Source organism: Scyliorhinus canicula, chromosome 15 (genome assembly GCF_902713615.1).
Source record: "Scyliorhinus canicula chromosome 15, sScyCan1.1, whole genome shotgun sequence".
Taxonomy (NCBI): Eukaryota; Metazoa; Chordata; class Chondrichthyes; order Carcharhiniformes; family Scyliorhinidae; genus Scyliorhinus; species Scyliorhinus canicula.
In genome coordinates, this window is record NC_052160.1 from 104709097 (window position 1) to 104725635 (window position 16539).

General features: G+C 46.2%; 1 protein-coding gene across 6 annotated transcripts in view; it reads right to left on the reverse strand.

Annotated features, from left to right (window-relative positions):
- The window catches only part of LOC119979037 (neuron navigator 1-like), an 806372-nt gene that overhangs the window by 178619 nt on the left and 611214 nt on the right, over window positions 1–16539 (reverse strand). For all 6 annotated transcript variants that reach the window (XM_038821010.1, XM_038821009.1, XM_038821014.1 and 3 more), the window contains one exon: window positions 11688–11982. In XM_038821010.1, the coding sequence (XP_038676938.1) occupies window positions 11688–11982 (295 nt within the window). The remainder of the gene's footprint in view (window positions 1–11687; window positions 11983–16539) is intronic.

Here is a 16539-nt window from a genome sequence, read left to right on the forward strand (position 1 = left end):
CTTCTACAGATAAGAGACAGATTAACTCAGGGGGTTGTAAAATTTACACATTAATCAGAATCATAGAATAGTACAGCACAGAAGGAAGCCATTCAGCCCATTGTGTCTGTGCCAACTCTCTTGAAGAGTAATCCAGTTAGTCCCACTCTGTTGCTCTTTCCCTATTTCCCTGCAATTTTGCTCCTTCAAGATTCTGCTCCAATGCTGGCCATCCTTTATTTCAGTCACTTTAAAACATCTCCACCTCTCTTCCTCTCCCTCTTCTCCTCAAGAAGCATCTTAAAACCTATTCACATTACTATTCTACACTGCCACATACAAATCCATATGTAAATGCAGCAAGACCTGGACAATGATCCAGGCTTGGGCTGACAAGTGGCAAGTAACATTCGTGCCACATAAGTGCCAGTGAATGGCCATCTCCAACAAGAGTAAATAAAATCATCTTGACATTCAATGGCATTACCATCACTGAATTCCCCACTATCAACATCCTGTGGTTGCCATTGACCAGAAATGAACTGGACTAGCCATATATATATACTGTGGCAACAAGAGTAGGTCAGAAACTAGGAATCCTGTAGCGAGTAACTCACCTCCTGACTCCCCAAATCCTACCCACCACCATAAGCTACAAGTCAGCAGTATGATGGAATACTCTACACTTGTCTGAATGAGTGCAGCTGCAATAACACTCAAGCTTGATACCATCCAGGCCAAAGCAGCCTGCTTGATTGGCACCATTTCCACAAACCTTTTCACCCCCACCACTGGCGCACATTAGCAACAGTGGGTACCATCTACAAGATGCACGGCAGGAACTCACCAAGGGTCCTTAGACAGCACCTTGCAAACCCATGACCACTACCATCTCGAAGGGCAAGGGCAGTAGATACATGAGAACACCACCACCTGAAAGTTCTCCTCCACTTTCCTGACTTGGAAATATATCGCCACTTCTTCACTGTCGCTGGGTCAAAATCCTGGATCTTTGTCCCTAACAGCACTGTGAGTGTACCTACACCAGATGGACTGCAGTGGTTGAAGAAGACTGCTCACCACCTTCTCAAGGTCAAACAGGGATGGGCAACAAATGCTGGCCCAGCCCGCGAAGCCCACATCCCATAAAAATGAACTGAAAAAAACTTTCAAAAAGTACGTATTTACAAACGTACTCATTTAAGACAGTAGGGCCAGATTCTCCTGTGGAAAAGAGGCAAGCCTTTTTATCTGTCCACTCCAAAGTCGTCTCACCTCCATTCCCACCTTGGGCCTGCCTAATTGGATGGCAGACTTTCCTCCAGGCCAATTGCTTGACTCTCGAAAAAATCCTGCTTCATGGTAGACTTGTGACAGTGGTGGGTTTCTGATCAAAAATTGAACTGCCTCCTGATTCCCTCCTCAGGGCAGGGAGAAATCATTTGCATGGACTAAGAGGAAGCAGAAAAAGGAAGGAGGGCGCGGGGCTTATGCCCCAAATATCAGGTTGATAAAACAAATGACTGTCAGGTTGAATGTAGCAAGTTGGGAGATGAAGTGAAATGGAGGGAAATAACAAGGCCAAATAGAGTGTATGGAGACATGTAGCTAACGTACAAGGTTATCCTATTACAGGCAAACAAATAGTTAAGCTGCAGGAAAAGGAGGATTTGAGCAGATTAGGGAACAAACATGCATAGCAAAAGGAGAGGCAGTTGAGGTACTAGATGGGCTAAAATTTGACAGAGGACATACTAGAAAGGCTTGGCCTTCTCCACATTGATGTTTCATGAGGATTGGAAGTGACACATAATAATAACCTTTATTAACCTGTATTAATGTAGCCTTACATTAACACTGCAATGAAATCACTGTCAAAATCCCTTAGTCGCCACACTCTGGCATCTGTTCGGGTACACAGAGGGAGAATTCAGAATGTCCAATTCACTGAACAAGCAGTTCTTTCGGGACTTGTGGGAGGAGACCAGAGCACGCAGAGGAAGCCCACGCAGATACCGGGAGAATGTGCAGACTCCACACAGACAGTGACTCAAACAGGAATTGAACCCAGAACCCTGGCGCTGTGAAGCGACAGTGCTAACCACTGTGCTACATCCTAGGATGCTGAGGGAAGAAAGAATGGAAACTGCAGAGACACTGACCAGATCCTCCTTAGATTTAGATCCTTAGATAGGCTGTGGCAGACAACCAGAAAATTGCAAATGTTTGAAAAAGAGCATGATGATAAAATCTACAACTACACACTATACTCCATAAAGCCTGTTGGCAAAGGATAGAACTGGAGTTAATCTTTTCACACTTTTATAAGTGTTTATTTACAAAGTTGACATGACCGGCACTTCCTAACCCCACAATCACAGTTTCAATCTCTGTATATTCATAGCGGCATAAGTGAGTCCCCAGTTAATGCCCATTACCTGCATTCAATTAAACACAATTAATGTACAATTAACAGATTCACTTTCCTTATATAAAAATTGTGTACATGTGCAAGCAGCATGTCAAAACAAATTAAATCACAAATCTCCATATTTGTACAAAGCAAATGCTGAGATGGTCATCCTTGTCTAGAACACCTACAAGTTTCTTTGGATTTCCTTTGTTAAACAATCTGACACGTAGCCACCCATTTAATGAGGGACTTTGCTCTGCTCCAGTGTATACCAGCAAGATCAATCTATAAGATCTCCTCACTCACATTTTTTGTAGAGTATACAGTACACGACAATGAATAATTTTTGACACAACATTCGATAGGTCTGTTATCTATGCCCATTGTACAGAATCTCATCCGATTATTTCCACAAAAGACAACGGGCCAAATTTTCATTTCCGCTTTGGAAAATAGGTAGTTCCCGACTACACCAATTCATCTCCCAAAACATCCTTCCATACCCACTATATTTACATTTCCTGGAGACATTTGCCGGCAAGGTTCGGATCTGCCACCCCCCTTGGCAGTATCGGAGGAATGTGGATGCCAAGGCGGGCTGCTCAATAGACCTGTCTTAGTTCTCGAGGACATTGGTCCCAAGCCCCTTCCATACCCCCCCATTCTGCCCATGCCATTCATGTCACCATACCCCCTTTCCCCTCCATGCCTCATCTGCCCACATTTGTTCATCGCTCCTGCAATCCCCCCATGTTTCTGACACAAATCTTCCAACTATTCAATCTGTGCACAGCATGAACTCATCTCTATGTGAATAAAACCAATCAAAATTATAAATGTGGGTCCTTTTCAGGCAGTGTTAAAACTTTTAGGTACCACCAAACTTTTTATTTTGGAATCTACATAAAAAAATGGCCACAAACTATGGGCGCAATTCTCCGCACTCACGGCGGTGCGGAGAATAGCGTGGCTCGTAAAATTTTACGGCCACGCTGGCCCGACGCCCTCCCGCTATTCTCCCCCCCCCCACGCCCGACTCCCGATACGAATCGCTGCCGCCGTTTTTTTACGGCCAGCAGCGATTCTCAGCTGTTCGATGGGCCGAGTTCCCAGCCCTTTACGGCTGTTTTTACGAACGGCAAACACACCTGGTTTGGCCGTTCGTAAAAACGGCCGTAAAGTCCCGATTTTTAAAACCATGGCACCGATTGGCACGGCAGTACCACGGGTCCGATGCCCGCGCACTCTTTGTCCCTCCGCTGCCCCGCTGTATCCATTCGCGGGGCGGCTGAGGGGCATCCCGGCCCGCGCATGCGCGGGTTTCGCGCAAATGCGCGATGACGTCATCCGCGCATGCGCGGGTTGTAGTCTTCCAATCCGCGCATGCGCGGCTGACGTCATATGACGCATCAGCCGGCGCTAACTCTGGCAAGCGGGCTTAACGAAATTCGTTAAGACCGCGATGCCGGGGTTTACGCGGCGGCATGCTAGCCCCGACCGGGGACCAGAATCGGTTCCCGGTTGGGGAGGGGGGGGGGCTGGCGTCAAACCCGCCCGGATTTGACGCCAGCCTTACGATTTCTCCCCCTCTGGGAGAATCGCGCCCTATATTACCAGAAATAGTTATTGAAATTTAAATGTTATTTGTTGATCCTAAAGCATTACAGGAGCTTTATTAACCTACTAGTATAACCTCCAACAGTGCAGGCAATTTCTAATGCTCATTTTATATTGTCGAGCTGCTCTAAGAATGCCGAGTACCAGTGCCACTTTTATACTGCACCGTGAATGCCAAAACTGAAGGGGAAAGAAAGAAATCTCCAGTACAGCTGTTTGAAAACTGCCTATCAAGTTTGAAGAGTATTGGGAACCCCCTGACTTTTAAACTAACAGAACAAAGCTCCTGGGAAAATCACCTAGGAATTGTGAAAGAGAGACTAATTTATGGTGGTTTTGTCTTTTGTCCCATTTTTTGGAGACTCAAACAGAACAGAAACACTGGAACTGTCCTGTCCTGTCCTGCTCCATCTGAGCCACTCAGCATCTCTTGCTGGGCAATACTGCCATTTGTGCTGCGGTCCAGCGCCACAGCGCAGACATTTCAAAATGGTGATGGAGCCGTTTCCTCCCTTTTGTACCATTTTGGTCGGCTTCAACCCAGGTGGAATTACCAAATGTGGTTCCACAAAAGAAAGAAAATAGCCAAATTGGATTGGCTATAGATATTCCTCATGGCATGTCTTCTCCGAACAATCTCCATATCAGTCTACGAAGCTTCAAAATGTTTTTGCAGTGCCGCCATTGCTATCCAGTTTATAATGAGTGTGTGACCGGGACGCTTGAGGAGGCATCATGCCAAAGTGGGACCATAGTCATCATGGACTGTGGCTATTCATCAAGCAGCATTAACAATCAGCCTTAACAGACAGGAGGGGTTTAATTTAAACAGCTCTCATTTTTCCTCTCATCACCAATCTATAAACAGAAAGGGGTTTTGATTTTAATTTCCCCTTTTATAAGGGGTGGTATATTTCCCAACCTCTCAGTTTTGTTGTATCCAATTTTTTATTAATAACCCCACAGCAAACTCGAGATAGGGGGCACGAATCCGCCACCACGTTGTTTCCGCCACCACATTGTGCCCGCCGCAGACCCAACCGGGCACAACTGATGAATCCCACGAGAGCCCCTCATTGGGCGTGACCCATATAATGATATTTAAATGAGCCATCAGGTTTTCACTCGACGCTCGGGAGTCAACAGCCACACTTGTGAGACCTTGACCGGGTGCCATTTGACACTGGTTTTCACAAATGTGGACCAGGCGTGACGGCATCTCGGGGGTCTCGCAGGCCCTGGGTGGTCGGGACCAGGGCAGGGTAGCACACTGACACTGTTGGGACTGGCACTGTTGGGGTTGGGTGAGCTTAGCTCGCCGGTAGGAAATCAACAAAAGTGTGGCCTCAGTGGTGAGAAATTCCCAGAGGCCCAAAAAAACAACAAAGTGTCAGTGAATAGCCGGGTGAATCTCGGAAATTCAGCCACTGAGGAACACCCTGCCAAATGTGCCCAGAAGCAGATTTAGTTTCAAGTCCACTGAATTGCGTCCAGGGTAAGCTCAATGGGTTAATTTATGTATGCACACTCAAAAAATTGGAAGGAGGGTGTCACTATGTAGCACCCCCCCCCCCCCCCCATGCATTCATACAATAAAATAGGAATAGAGAAAGAAAGATTTAGAGCCCAGAGATCATAGAATTATTGTTTCATGCAAGTTCAGACTCTCTCCTAGCTAGTGGGGTCATGTGACTCCCACCTCTCCACTTTGGCAGACCGGTTATCCCCATTGGTCAGACTTGGCTGAGGAAATGTAGATGGCCTTTGTATAATTCCCCGAGAATTTGATCTCAAAAGTCACAGGAGTCATTAACGTACCTTCTGAGATAACGCGGTGTTAGCTCCTCTGACTGCCAGAAAGCTCCTTTGGTTGAAAGTTACAGCCAACTATGGCTTCAAGCCATTTTAGAGTGTTTCTCTAGTTTTAAAAATTCTGGAAATTAGCCATGATGCTAGATGTATATTTCTTAAAAAGGTAGTGTGGATGTGGTGATTTAGTCCTGTTCTGAAACTCAATCTCCTGACAACTTGAGTAACGAAGCACTTGTTGTCAACTGTTCGGATTTTTCTTTCATGAATCAATAGTATAGCTGTTTTCTAGAGAAATGTGTTTTTAACATTTCTAGTTAAACAAGAGTAACAAGGATCCACAGAGTTCTTTTCCAGGCAGGGAGCAGACCTTGGCAGCTGCACTCGGTCATTTATGTCAGCTCCTTGCTCTTTTGTTCTGTCCGTTTGAAAGATATTGAGCAGTTTCCCCATTCACTCACAAAAGAAAACAAGTTTTGTGGACAGGAACATTCCCTCAGTCATCCCTAATTTATTCAATTAGCCGGCTTCCAATTTCTGCTTTATTTACTCAAGTCCAGATGTGATCCCTGTATTTATGAACTCAAATGTGAACTCTGTATTTATAAACAGTTACCAATAGTTCAAAAGGTAGCTTTGTACTAATGAACACAGAGTCTCTGTATTAGCAAATTCTCTCTAGTTGTACAGTCCAGAAGACTGCTCTGTATTAAAGAAAATGTATTAGCAATTAAGCCGTGTACTTCAGCAGCCTCAGGTTGATGAATGTGCATGGAGTATACAATTAAATTCATGAAAAACACAATGATCAATACAAATAACTAAACATAAGGTTAAAATAACCTTAATTATTCTACAAGTTGATAGGATAGTTGGGTTTTAGAATTCCAAATGCAACATCCAACCATTCAGTTCTCTACACCTCCATCCTTTCGAACCAAATTCCAAGGTCTGACCGGAATGCTCAAAATTGCATCATGTACAACTATAACCATAGCTCTTTATTCCTCCAAGTTGCCTTTGACCTCTCGGCCTCATTAAACCCCATGGTGGTAGGGAGTTACAGTTCACACAGGAAGTCCAAGTTGTTGTGGAAACCTACACTTTTCATACACACTGCAGTGGCAAGCTATGGATAGTGGTGGTAGAGGCTCCAATGTTTTTTCCATCACATGGTTCACTAGACATCTGTCCTGACCTTGGCGCCCATCATTGGCTTGTTGTGGAAGAATTTGGAGATTGATACTCATCCTGTTTGGCCGCATTGTGAATGTTCTTTCTTTGGCCAACTGCTCTTGGGCTGGGACTCAAACCTGGAGTTTTTGGTTCAGAAGCAGGGGCGCTACCCACTGTACCACAATACCTCCCCTTTAGACACTATAGCCACTCCATTTTCCTCTACTAAGTCAACTACACAATTGGGACGGAATTTAATTAATGGCCACTTAAGGGCCTCTTCCTGCTGTCACCAGTTTTCTATCAGTGTGTGTATGTGTCTGTGTGTGGCGAGGGGGAGTGGCATGAAAGAAGCTGAAGGTTTTCCTGAGGTCTTAGGAGACCCTGTTGATCGGGACCCTGATGTCACCCCATCCCTCCACCACCGCAGGAAGGGCTGTTCCTATTCACTACTGACCACCACTATGCCATCACCCCGCCTCCCGACCATCATAGTCTGTCACCACGTCCTGCCTGAGTGGCCCAGGCGAGCCTCATAAACCTAAATGCATTGCAAGGCCGCCTCCACGTTAGCTACTCCAAGATCTGCTGGAGTCTCAGCAGTGGCCACCAGCCATTTGATTGGCAGCTCTTTAAAATGGAACTTGCACCCTTGTGCCCCAAAATAATTCCATCAGGGCTTCGAAAAAATGGCCTACGCAAGATAGCTTCCACCTTTCTAGTGGTGGACAGGGCCAATACTGTTGTCACTAAATTCAGTGCCCGGTTCCCATGTTACGGCATTATCATGATTTCACTCCAACCAGTCCCACTTCAAATTGGAAACATCCTGGCAAACTGGCTCTCCTCGCATGTCCCTCACTGTCAGTTTTAGCTGATATCACAATATTCATAGCCATCATATCCTACATCATGAACTATGGCTCAATTCTTGTGTTGAAAACTGAGGCACAAAACTCACTGGGGGCTAAATTCAATATCCCCAAAACTGGGTGCAGTGATCGTGATGTGTGACTAGGCGTTCACATTGATGGCAACACAGGTAACACAGCAACTTCATACTGCATGACTGCAGCATCCAGCCAGAGCTGCTCCTTCTCTGGCACTGGGTCAACATCCTTGTACTGCCTCTCTAACTGCACTGTGCGTGTACCTGCACATCAGGGACCGCAGCAGTTCAAGAAGGCAACTCACCACCACCTTTTGAAGGGCAACTATGGATGGGCAATAAATTCGGGCCTAACCAGCGATGCCCACATATCGTAAATTAATTTTTTTTAAATCTGTTCATTGGCTGGACACATCAGCAGGGGGCCAGCACCATGACGCTGCCTCATAGCAGTTACCAAGTGAGCCTGCTACCTCACAGCGTCAGGGACCCGGGTTCGATTCGACCTTTGGGTGACTGTCTGTGTGGAGTTTGCATGTTCTCCCCGTGTCTGTGTGGGTTTCCTCTGGTTGCTCCGGTGTGCAGGTTAGGTGGATTGGCCATGTTAAATTATCCCAATGGTTAGGTGGGGATAGGGCAGGAGAGTGAGCCTGGGTGGAGTGCTCTTTCGGAGGGTCGGTGCAGATACAATGGGCCAGATGGCCTCCTTCTGCACTGTAGGGATTCTATGATACAACAGTTACTCAGTAACAACTTTCGAACCAGTACTCAGGTTTGGGTTAATCAGAGTCACTCCAGATCTCATTCCATCCTTGGTCCAATCCTTGACAGAAGAGTGAATTCCAGAGGTGAGTTGAGGCTAATTGCTCTTGACAAAAATTCAGCATTTGGCTCTGTGTGGCATCAAGGATCCCAGGCAAAATTGAAGTTAATGGGAATCAGGAGAAAAACACATCACTGGTTGAAGTCATACTTAACACAAAGGAAAAGCTCAGTTGCAGCCAAGACAATGCAGCCTGCTTGACTAGCACTCCATTTATTTATTTATTTATTTTAAAAATAAATTTCGAGTCCCCAATTCATTTTTTCCAATTAAGGGGCAATTTAGCATGACCAATCCATCTAGCCTGCACATCTTTGGGTTGTGGGCGTGAAATGCACGCAAACACGGGGAGAAGGTGCAAACTCTACACAGACAGTGACCCAGAGCCGGGATCGAACCTTGGACCTCGGCGCCGTGAGGCAGCAGGGCTAACCCACTGCACCACTGTGCTGCCCCACTCCATTCATTTATAAGCAGTCATTCGCTTCACCATTGGTGCACAGAGGCTGCAACATGCACCTTTTCCTATATTCACTGCTGCAACTTACCAAGACTTCTTTAGCAACCTCTTCCTAACCCCACAGCCTCTACCACCCAGAAGAAAAAGAGCACCAGATGCATGAGATTGTCAGTTCCTTATCCAAGGAAAGATATACTGACATTTCAGGCAGTCCAGAGAAGGTTCACCATGTTGATCCCGGATATGGAGGATTTCCTTCATGAGGAGAGGTTGAGAAGGTTGGGCCTGTACTCATTGGTGTTGAGAGGAATGAGACCTAACTACGACCGATAGGATTCTCAGGGAGCTTGACAGGGCCGATGCAGAGAGTTTGTTTCCCCCTGTAGGAGAGTCTAGGGCATAATCTCAGAGTAAGGGGTCACCCATTTAAGTCAGAGATGAGGAGAAATTTCTTTCCTCAGAGGGTAGTGAATCTGTGGAATTCTTTACTGCAGAGGGCTGTAGAGACTGGGACACAAAGTATGTTCAAGGCTGATACAGATAGATTTTTAATCAGTAAGGGAATCAAGGGTTATAGGATAAGGTGGGAAAGTGAAGTTGAGGATTATCACATCAGATCAGTCACAATCTCATTGAAAGGTGGAGCAGAGTCAATGGGCCGAATGGCCTACTCCTGCTCCTATGTCATCACCTGCAAGTTCTACTGCAAGTAACACACCATTCTGAGTTGGAACTACACTTCAGTTCCCTCATCATCATTGGGTCAAAATCCTGGAACTCTTGTCTTACAAAACTGTGGGTATATCTGCATTATCCGAAGAACTGCAGCGGGTCAAGATGGCAGCTCACCACTGTCTTATGAAGGGTTATTAGAGGCCGACAGTAAATGTCGGTCTTTACAGTGCCACCTAATCCCATGAACGACTTACAAATAAACTCATGGAATCTTTCACGTCGACCTGTTGTCTGAAATAACACCTTCAGCAGTGCAGCGCTTGCTCATTAGTTTGTCAGCCTATATGATGTTTTGGATTTAATGCACAATCTTCAGAGTCAGAGATGACTTTCGGAACTGACCTCCTGAGCCTAGCTGAGACCTTTTTTTTCAAAAGACAATTTGGCTATCCTGTGACCGAAAGACTGAAGGGCGGGATTCTCTCAGCCCGGGGCCGGGCTGGAGAATTACCGCGACCAGCACGAATTGCGCCATGCCGCCGGGATGCGATTCAAAGCGGAGAATCGGCGGCATTGGCGCCGGCGTGCGCCAGTCGGGGGCCGCTCTATGGGGCCTCCGCGGTGATTCGCGGCCCGGGATGGGCTGAGCGGCCAGAACAAAAAACCCGAGACTCGCCGCCGCCATTCTAATCTGCTCTAAGGCGGCGGGACCTCGGCGTGGAAGGGTCCGGGAGTGGCCTGTGGGGGGGGGGGGGGGGGGGTTTAGACCCCGGGGGGTGGCCTCTGTTGTGGCCTGGCCTGCGATTGGGGCCCACCGATCAGTGGGCCGGCCTCTCGGGCTGGGGGCCTCCTTTCCTCTGCGCTGGGCCCTTTAGCCCTATGCCATGTTGTGCGGGGCCATGTGGAGGAGGGAGCCACTGTGCATGTGCGCATTGGCGCCGGTGCCACTGTGCATGTGCGGACCCCGCGAACACCAGTTGACACCGGGATCAGCTGCTGGAGTGGCGTGGGTCGTTCCAGTGCCGTGCTGGCCCCCTGTAGGAGCCAGAATTGCTGATCCTGAGGCCATGTTGACGCCGTCGAGAAACGCGAAGGTGTTTCCAACGGCGTCAACACTTAGCCTCAGGATCAGAGAATCCCGCCTGAAGTGTCAGGAAATATGATGCGTAATTCCATCCACTCTGCTCTGCATGAACTCCACTTGTTTTCAGATGGGACTGAGCACAACCATTGTGAAGGTTTGGTGATATGGGACTTGTGGGGGTGGGTGATCACTGCATAGTATTCGTAACATCCCTGTTTGTCCATTCACAAAAATGTCAGTAATATTGCACCTCGTGAGAGAAATTCATAAATTTGAAACATATTCTTGAATTAAATCAGTAAGTGATAAATCACAGGATATTTCACACTGAATGATGGCATAATAACGTGCAGCAAAATGGGTAACGTGATTCAGAAAGAGATACCTGAGACTTCACTTTAAAATCGACTAAAGCATGCACATTTAAAAAGAAACATGATTTTCTGGAGGCAAAAGATGAGAACACTGATCAAGCAAACCTTGTCACATACAGTTTTATTTACTTGACATTGAATGAGGATTACTGAAACCTGGCCCCAAGGTGATTCCAAATTAGAAGCAGATTCTTTTAAAGGTCACAGCAGAAAATGCATGAAGGTGCAAATCTAGTGGATTTATATCGACAAGTAGTTTGGAGTTTTAACATGATATACTCTTATAAATAGACTCTTACCCAGCTGCTCAAAAGGTTTCGCTAGATTTCCAGGAATGTAAAACATACTTTTTTTTTGAAAACTTGTTATTTCTATTCCAGACACGTACCAGAAACCTTCAGCGAGCCTGCTCCTGAACTGGTCATTGGGGAAGTTACTCCTACCGGTGCTGCACCCCTTTTCAGTGAACTGGTTTGTCCAGTAGATTGTGGTTTCTTTAGTTCGCTTTTCGTTGATTCTTCAGCTGATTCGGTGCGGATACGCCTCCACTTTGTGTTTTGATCCATTTTGAGGTTGCTGGCATCGTAGCCACCATCAGATTTCTTCTGACCTTTACCTTCAGAGCCACTGTACCAGGTTAGACCACTCTCAACCATGGAGCGCTTTTCTGCATCTGTTCGGAGCTGCAAAGCAATTTATACAGTTTAGTTCACCAAGCGTGGACTGAAAATCTAAATACCCAAAGTCAGAAAGTAAACATTCTAACAACTTTTAAAACTAAGTTCCGTTAACAGTTATAAGTTCCAACTGTTACCAAACTCATGTGTATATAGAAATCCAATATCTGATTTATACAAGATTCAATCCAGATACCTGGTTCAGGATTTATGAAACTCCTCACATGTGGCATTGAAAGAGGCTAAAGGAAATGAAAATATGCATACTTGTTGACTAAAATGGATTTTTGGCCCTCCTTTAGTTGCAACACCTAAGGGAGCCAATCTGACTTACCAGAATTGCATTTATACTCCTGACCTGCTTGATGAGTCAACTCATATGAGGGGCCTAGATAGGGTAGACAGGAAAGACTTGATTCTCCCAACTGAGGCGTCAATTAGCAGGGGGCGTAGATTTAAGGTGATTTCTAAAAGGATGATGTGGAGATGCCGGCGTTGGACTGAGCACAGTTGCCCGCTGTTACCAGCAAAGATGCTGGACAATACTTGGAATGCGAGCATTTGCTGGTAATCAAATCAAATCAAATAATGATTTGATTACCTGCAAATACTCGCATTCCATGTATTGTCCAGCATCTTTGACTTTGTCTATATAAATGTTTCTGGATCATATCTCTCCATTCACCTGAGGAAGGAGCTGCGCTCCGAAAGCTCGTGTTTGAAACAAACCTGTTGGACTTTAACGTGGTGTTGTAAGACTTCTTACTGTTCTAAAAGGATTAAAGGGAAACATGAGGAAAGATTTTTTCATCCAAAGGGCGGTGGATGTCTGGAATTCACTGCCTAAGTTGATGGTTCAGGCTGAAACGCTCAACTCATTTAATAGGTACTTGTATCTGTATCTGAAGTGCTGTGACCCGCAAGGCCATGGACCTGGTGCTGGAAAGTGGGATTAAAATGAGCACTTGTTTCTTTCTTTATCTTTTTTGACTGGTGCAAGCACAATGGGCTGAATGGCCTCTTTCCGCACTGTAACCTTTTTATGGTTCTCAGAATCGTAGAACACAGCACAGGAGGCCATTTGGTCCATCGTCTAAGTACTGACTCAATGCACTGGAGCTTCCACAGCAGCTCAGAAATAAACAATTCAGGCCATTTCTCACCATTGCAAACGTTTACGGATGCACCATAGAAAACTTCCTATCAGGCTGCATCACAGCCTTGTATGGCAACTGCTTGGCCTAAGACCGCAAGAAACTTCAGAGAGTCGTGAACACAGCCCAGTCCATCGTACAAACCTGCCTCCCATCCATTGACTCCATTTACACCTCCCGCGACCTGGGGAAAGCAGGCAGCATGAGCAAAGACCCCTCCCATCCGGCTTACTCACTCTTCCAACTTCTTCCATTGGGCAGGAGATACAAAAGTCTGAGAACACACACGAACAGGTTCAAAAACAGCTTCTTCCCCGCTGTTACCAGACTCCTAAACAACCCACTAGACGTGATTAATACTACACTCCTGTATGCTTCACCCGATGCCGGCGTCTATGTAATTACATTGTGTACCTGTGTTGCCCTATTATGTATTTTCTTTTTATTTTCTTTCCTTTTCATGTACTTAATGATCTGTTTGAGCTGCTAGCAGAAAAATACTTTTTCCTGTGCCTCGGTACACGTGACAATAAGCAAATCCAATCCAAATCCAATGAACCTATCATCTTTGTCCACTCCCACAGCATTTTCATCTCTGTCACAATAACAAAAGCTTTAATCATCTCAACATTCGTCGAGGGGTGAATAACTTGATTTATATTGTGAGGTAGAATGCTAAGAGGGGAGTTGAGGAGAAACGTTTTTACACAGATGGTGGTGGGAGTCTGGAACTCACTGCCTGAAAGGGTGGTTAAGTCAAGAAGTATTTTGATATTCACTTGCGATGCTGAAACCTCGAGGGCTATGGGCCAAGTGCTGGAAAATGGGATTAGTGTAGTCAGATTTTAGTTGACCAGCATGGACATGATATCATAGAGTTTACAGTGCAGAAGGAGGCCATTCGGCCCATTGAGTCTGCACCGGCTCCTGGAAAGAGCACCCTACCCAAGGTTAACACCTCCACCCTATCCCCATAACCCAGTAACCCCACCCAATACTAAGGGCAATTCTGGACACTAAGGACAATTTATCATGTCCAATCCACCTAACTTGCACATCTTTGGACTGTGGGAGGAAACCGGAGCACTCGGAGGAAACCCACGCACACACAGGGAGGATGTGCAGACTCCGCACAGACAGTGACCTAAGCCGGAAGCGAACCTGGGACCCTGGAGCTGTGAAGCGATTGTGCTAGCCACAATGCTACCGTGCTGCCCACGATAGGTCGAATGACCTCCTTCTGTGCTGCAAATATCAATGAATCTAAGAAGAACATCTCCTAATCGTGTCCAATGAACGCACTGGCATTGAAAAACTACAAAGGAATAATAACTTCCAAGCTGTGTCAATATTCCAATTGAGTTGATTATGTTAGCAATTCTCAGAACTCAGCTCAGCATTCATAATGAGGCTACCTGGAAAAACAATGGCTGACTATCTGTTCAAAGTGCTTCTGTGTCAATGGTACTATTAATAGCTGTGCTTAAATGGCACTTCTTTCAGTTTATAAGATGATTTTTTTCTTTCAAAGAATATTTTCAAAGCATGTTTGCTTATTTTGTCAGTTTCATGTGCACTTCAAAGGCAAAGCAGACATGCCAAAGGCTCACTGGTTCTGTACACTGGGGAGTGGGTATGAGAGTTGCACGGGGGTCATAGGGTGGAATTCGGCATGGAGATATGAGGAATAAAGGGGGATATGAGGGACCAAAAGTGGGATATGAGGGGACAAAACCTTTTGAAATTACCTGTTAAAAGGTTCCTGACTCCTTAGCAGTCTTTCCCCAAGGTTCAACTGACTTAACAATTTTTTTTAGAATACCCGATTTATTTTTTCCAATTAACGGGCAATTTGGCGTGGCCAATCTACCTCCCCTGGGTAGTTTGGGTTGTGGGGATGAAACCCACACAAACACGGGGAGAATGTGCAAACTCGACACGGACAGTGACCCAGAACCAGGATCGAACTTGGGAATTTGGCGCCATGAGGCAATAGTGCGATCCACTGCACCACCGTGCTGACCGTTTTCAGCTGCTTCTTAATGGGCTGTTCACCGGAGGCCCTGGAGCTCACACCACCACTGCTTTGCCCTGCTGTTAGTTCTCCTCAGCAGCTCTCCCCAGCAGGTTTAGTTGTGAGATCCTGGCTTGCTTGTGTCTTTGGTCCTCTCTTTATTACAAAACGATCCATTTTAAATTCTTCAATCCTGTTGCTTGCTTGCTGCTAACAAAATGGAGGAATCTTTCTTCAGCCCAGGGCACATGGCATCAGTGTATGGGGCATGTGACTTGCTCTCCGCTGCCGCTCCAGGCAGGAAGACCCCATTGATTTTTTAAAAAATCTGCTCCTGGGTCAACGTGCTGATGTCAGGAGGAGGTGATCTGCCCCGCTGTTCTTCAGGCCTGCGTACTGCTGAGGGGGTACGTATGCGCGGAACGGCCAGCATTCTGAAAGACAGTTGCAGCTGGTTCTTTGAAAAGCCTGTCACGGTCGTTGGGCAGAACGTCTCGTGACGCATGGCCCCGATACCCGCCCGCCTGTGAGTCACAACCCTGGGTTTGAAAATGGCTGTCCTAGAACATTAGAGACTCCTGAGTGGTCGGGACAGGGCAGGCTGGCACCCTGGCATTCCCTTTGGCACTGGGACACCTTGGCACTGCCAGTGCCTTCTGGCGTGACGACTGGAAGACTTTAGGAATATTGGATTCTAAGTATTGGGCAGTTTACGGGTTAAATGCCAACGGGTAGAGTGTGTTTGACTGCAATGGTCAAGGTTTTAAAAAAAATTCTGTTTTGCAGGGCCTAGGTGCTTTAAGTGGCCAGAAGGTGAAATTGACAAAATAATGTGTTTTCCAGTCCAGGCTTATGGGCTGTGGTTTGACTGGGGAAGTCCCTGGGGAGTTAATTTGTTTTTCCGCTTGTGGAGATGAGGTAATTGCTGGGTGAAGCCAAGAAATGTAGAGAGACATTTTGAGGAGCTAGGGAGATGGGCAGTTTTTGGAGAAAGCTGTGGAGAGAGACAGATGTATTAAGAAAGCCTTGGAGAGAGGAATTGAATTCTGATCTGCCTGATGTTGAGTCCTCAATTCTGCCACAGGAAGGTAGATTGAAATCTGTATGTTTCTTTTCTTGTTGGTTATTGGGAAATTAAGTTGTCGTGTTTAAGATGTAAATTGTAAGCAGTATTTTTTTGGGGGGGGCATGAAGTTAACTAAATGTAATACTTATTATGGTTATAATAAAGTTTGTTTTAAAAGTAACTAAACCCTGGACGGGATTCTCCCATCGGGTGGCTAAGTGCCGACGCCGGCATAAAAACGGGAGTGCTTTACTCAGGCGACGGTGCCCTTTCCGAAACCCCATTCTGCGGCCCACAGTGGGGTAGCATGGCGCTGGAGTGGCCCACGC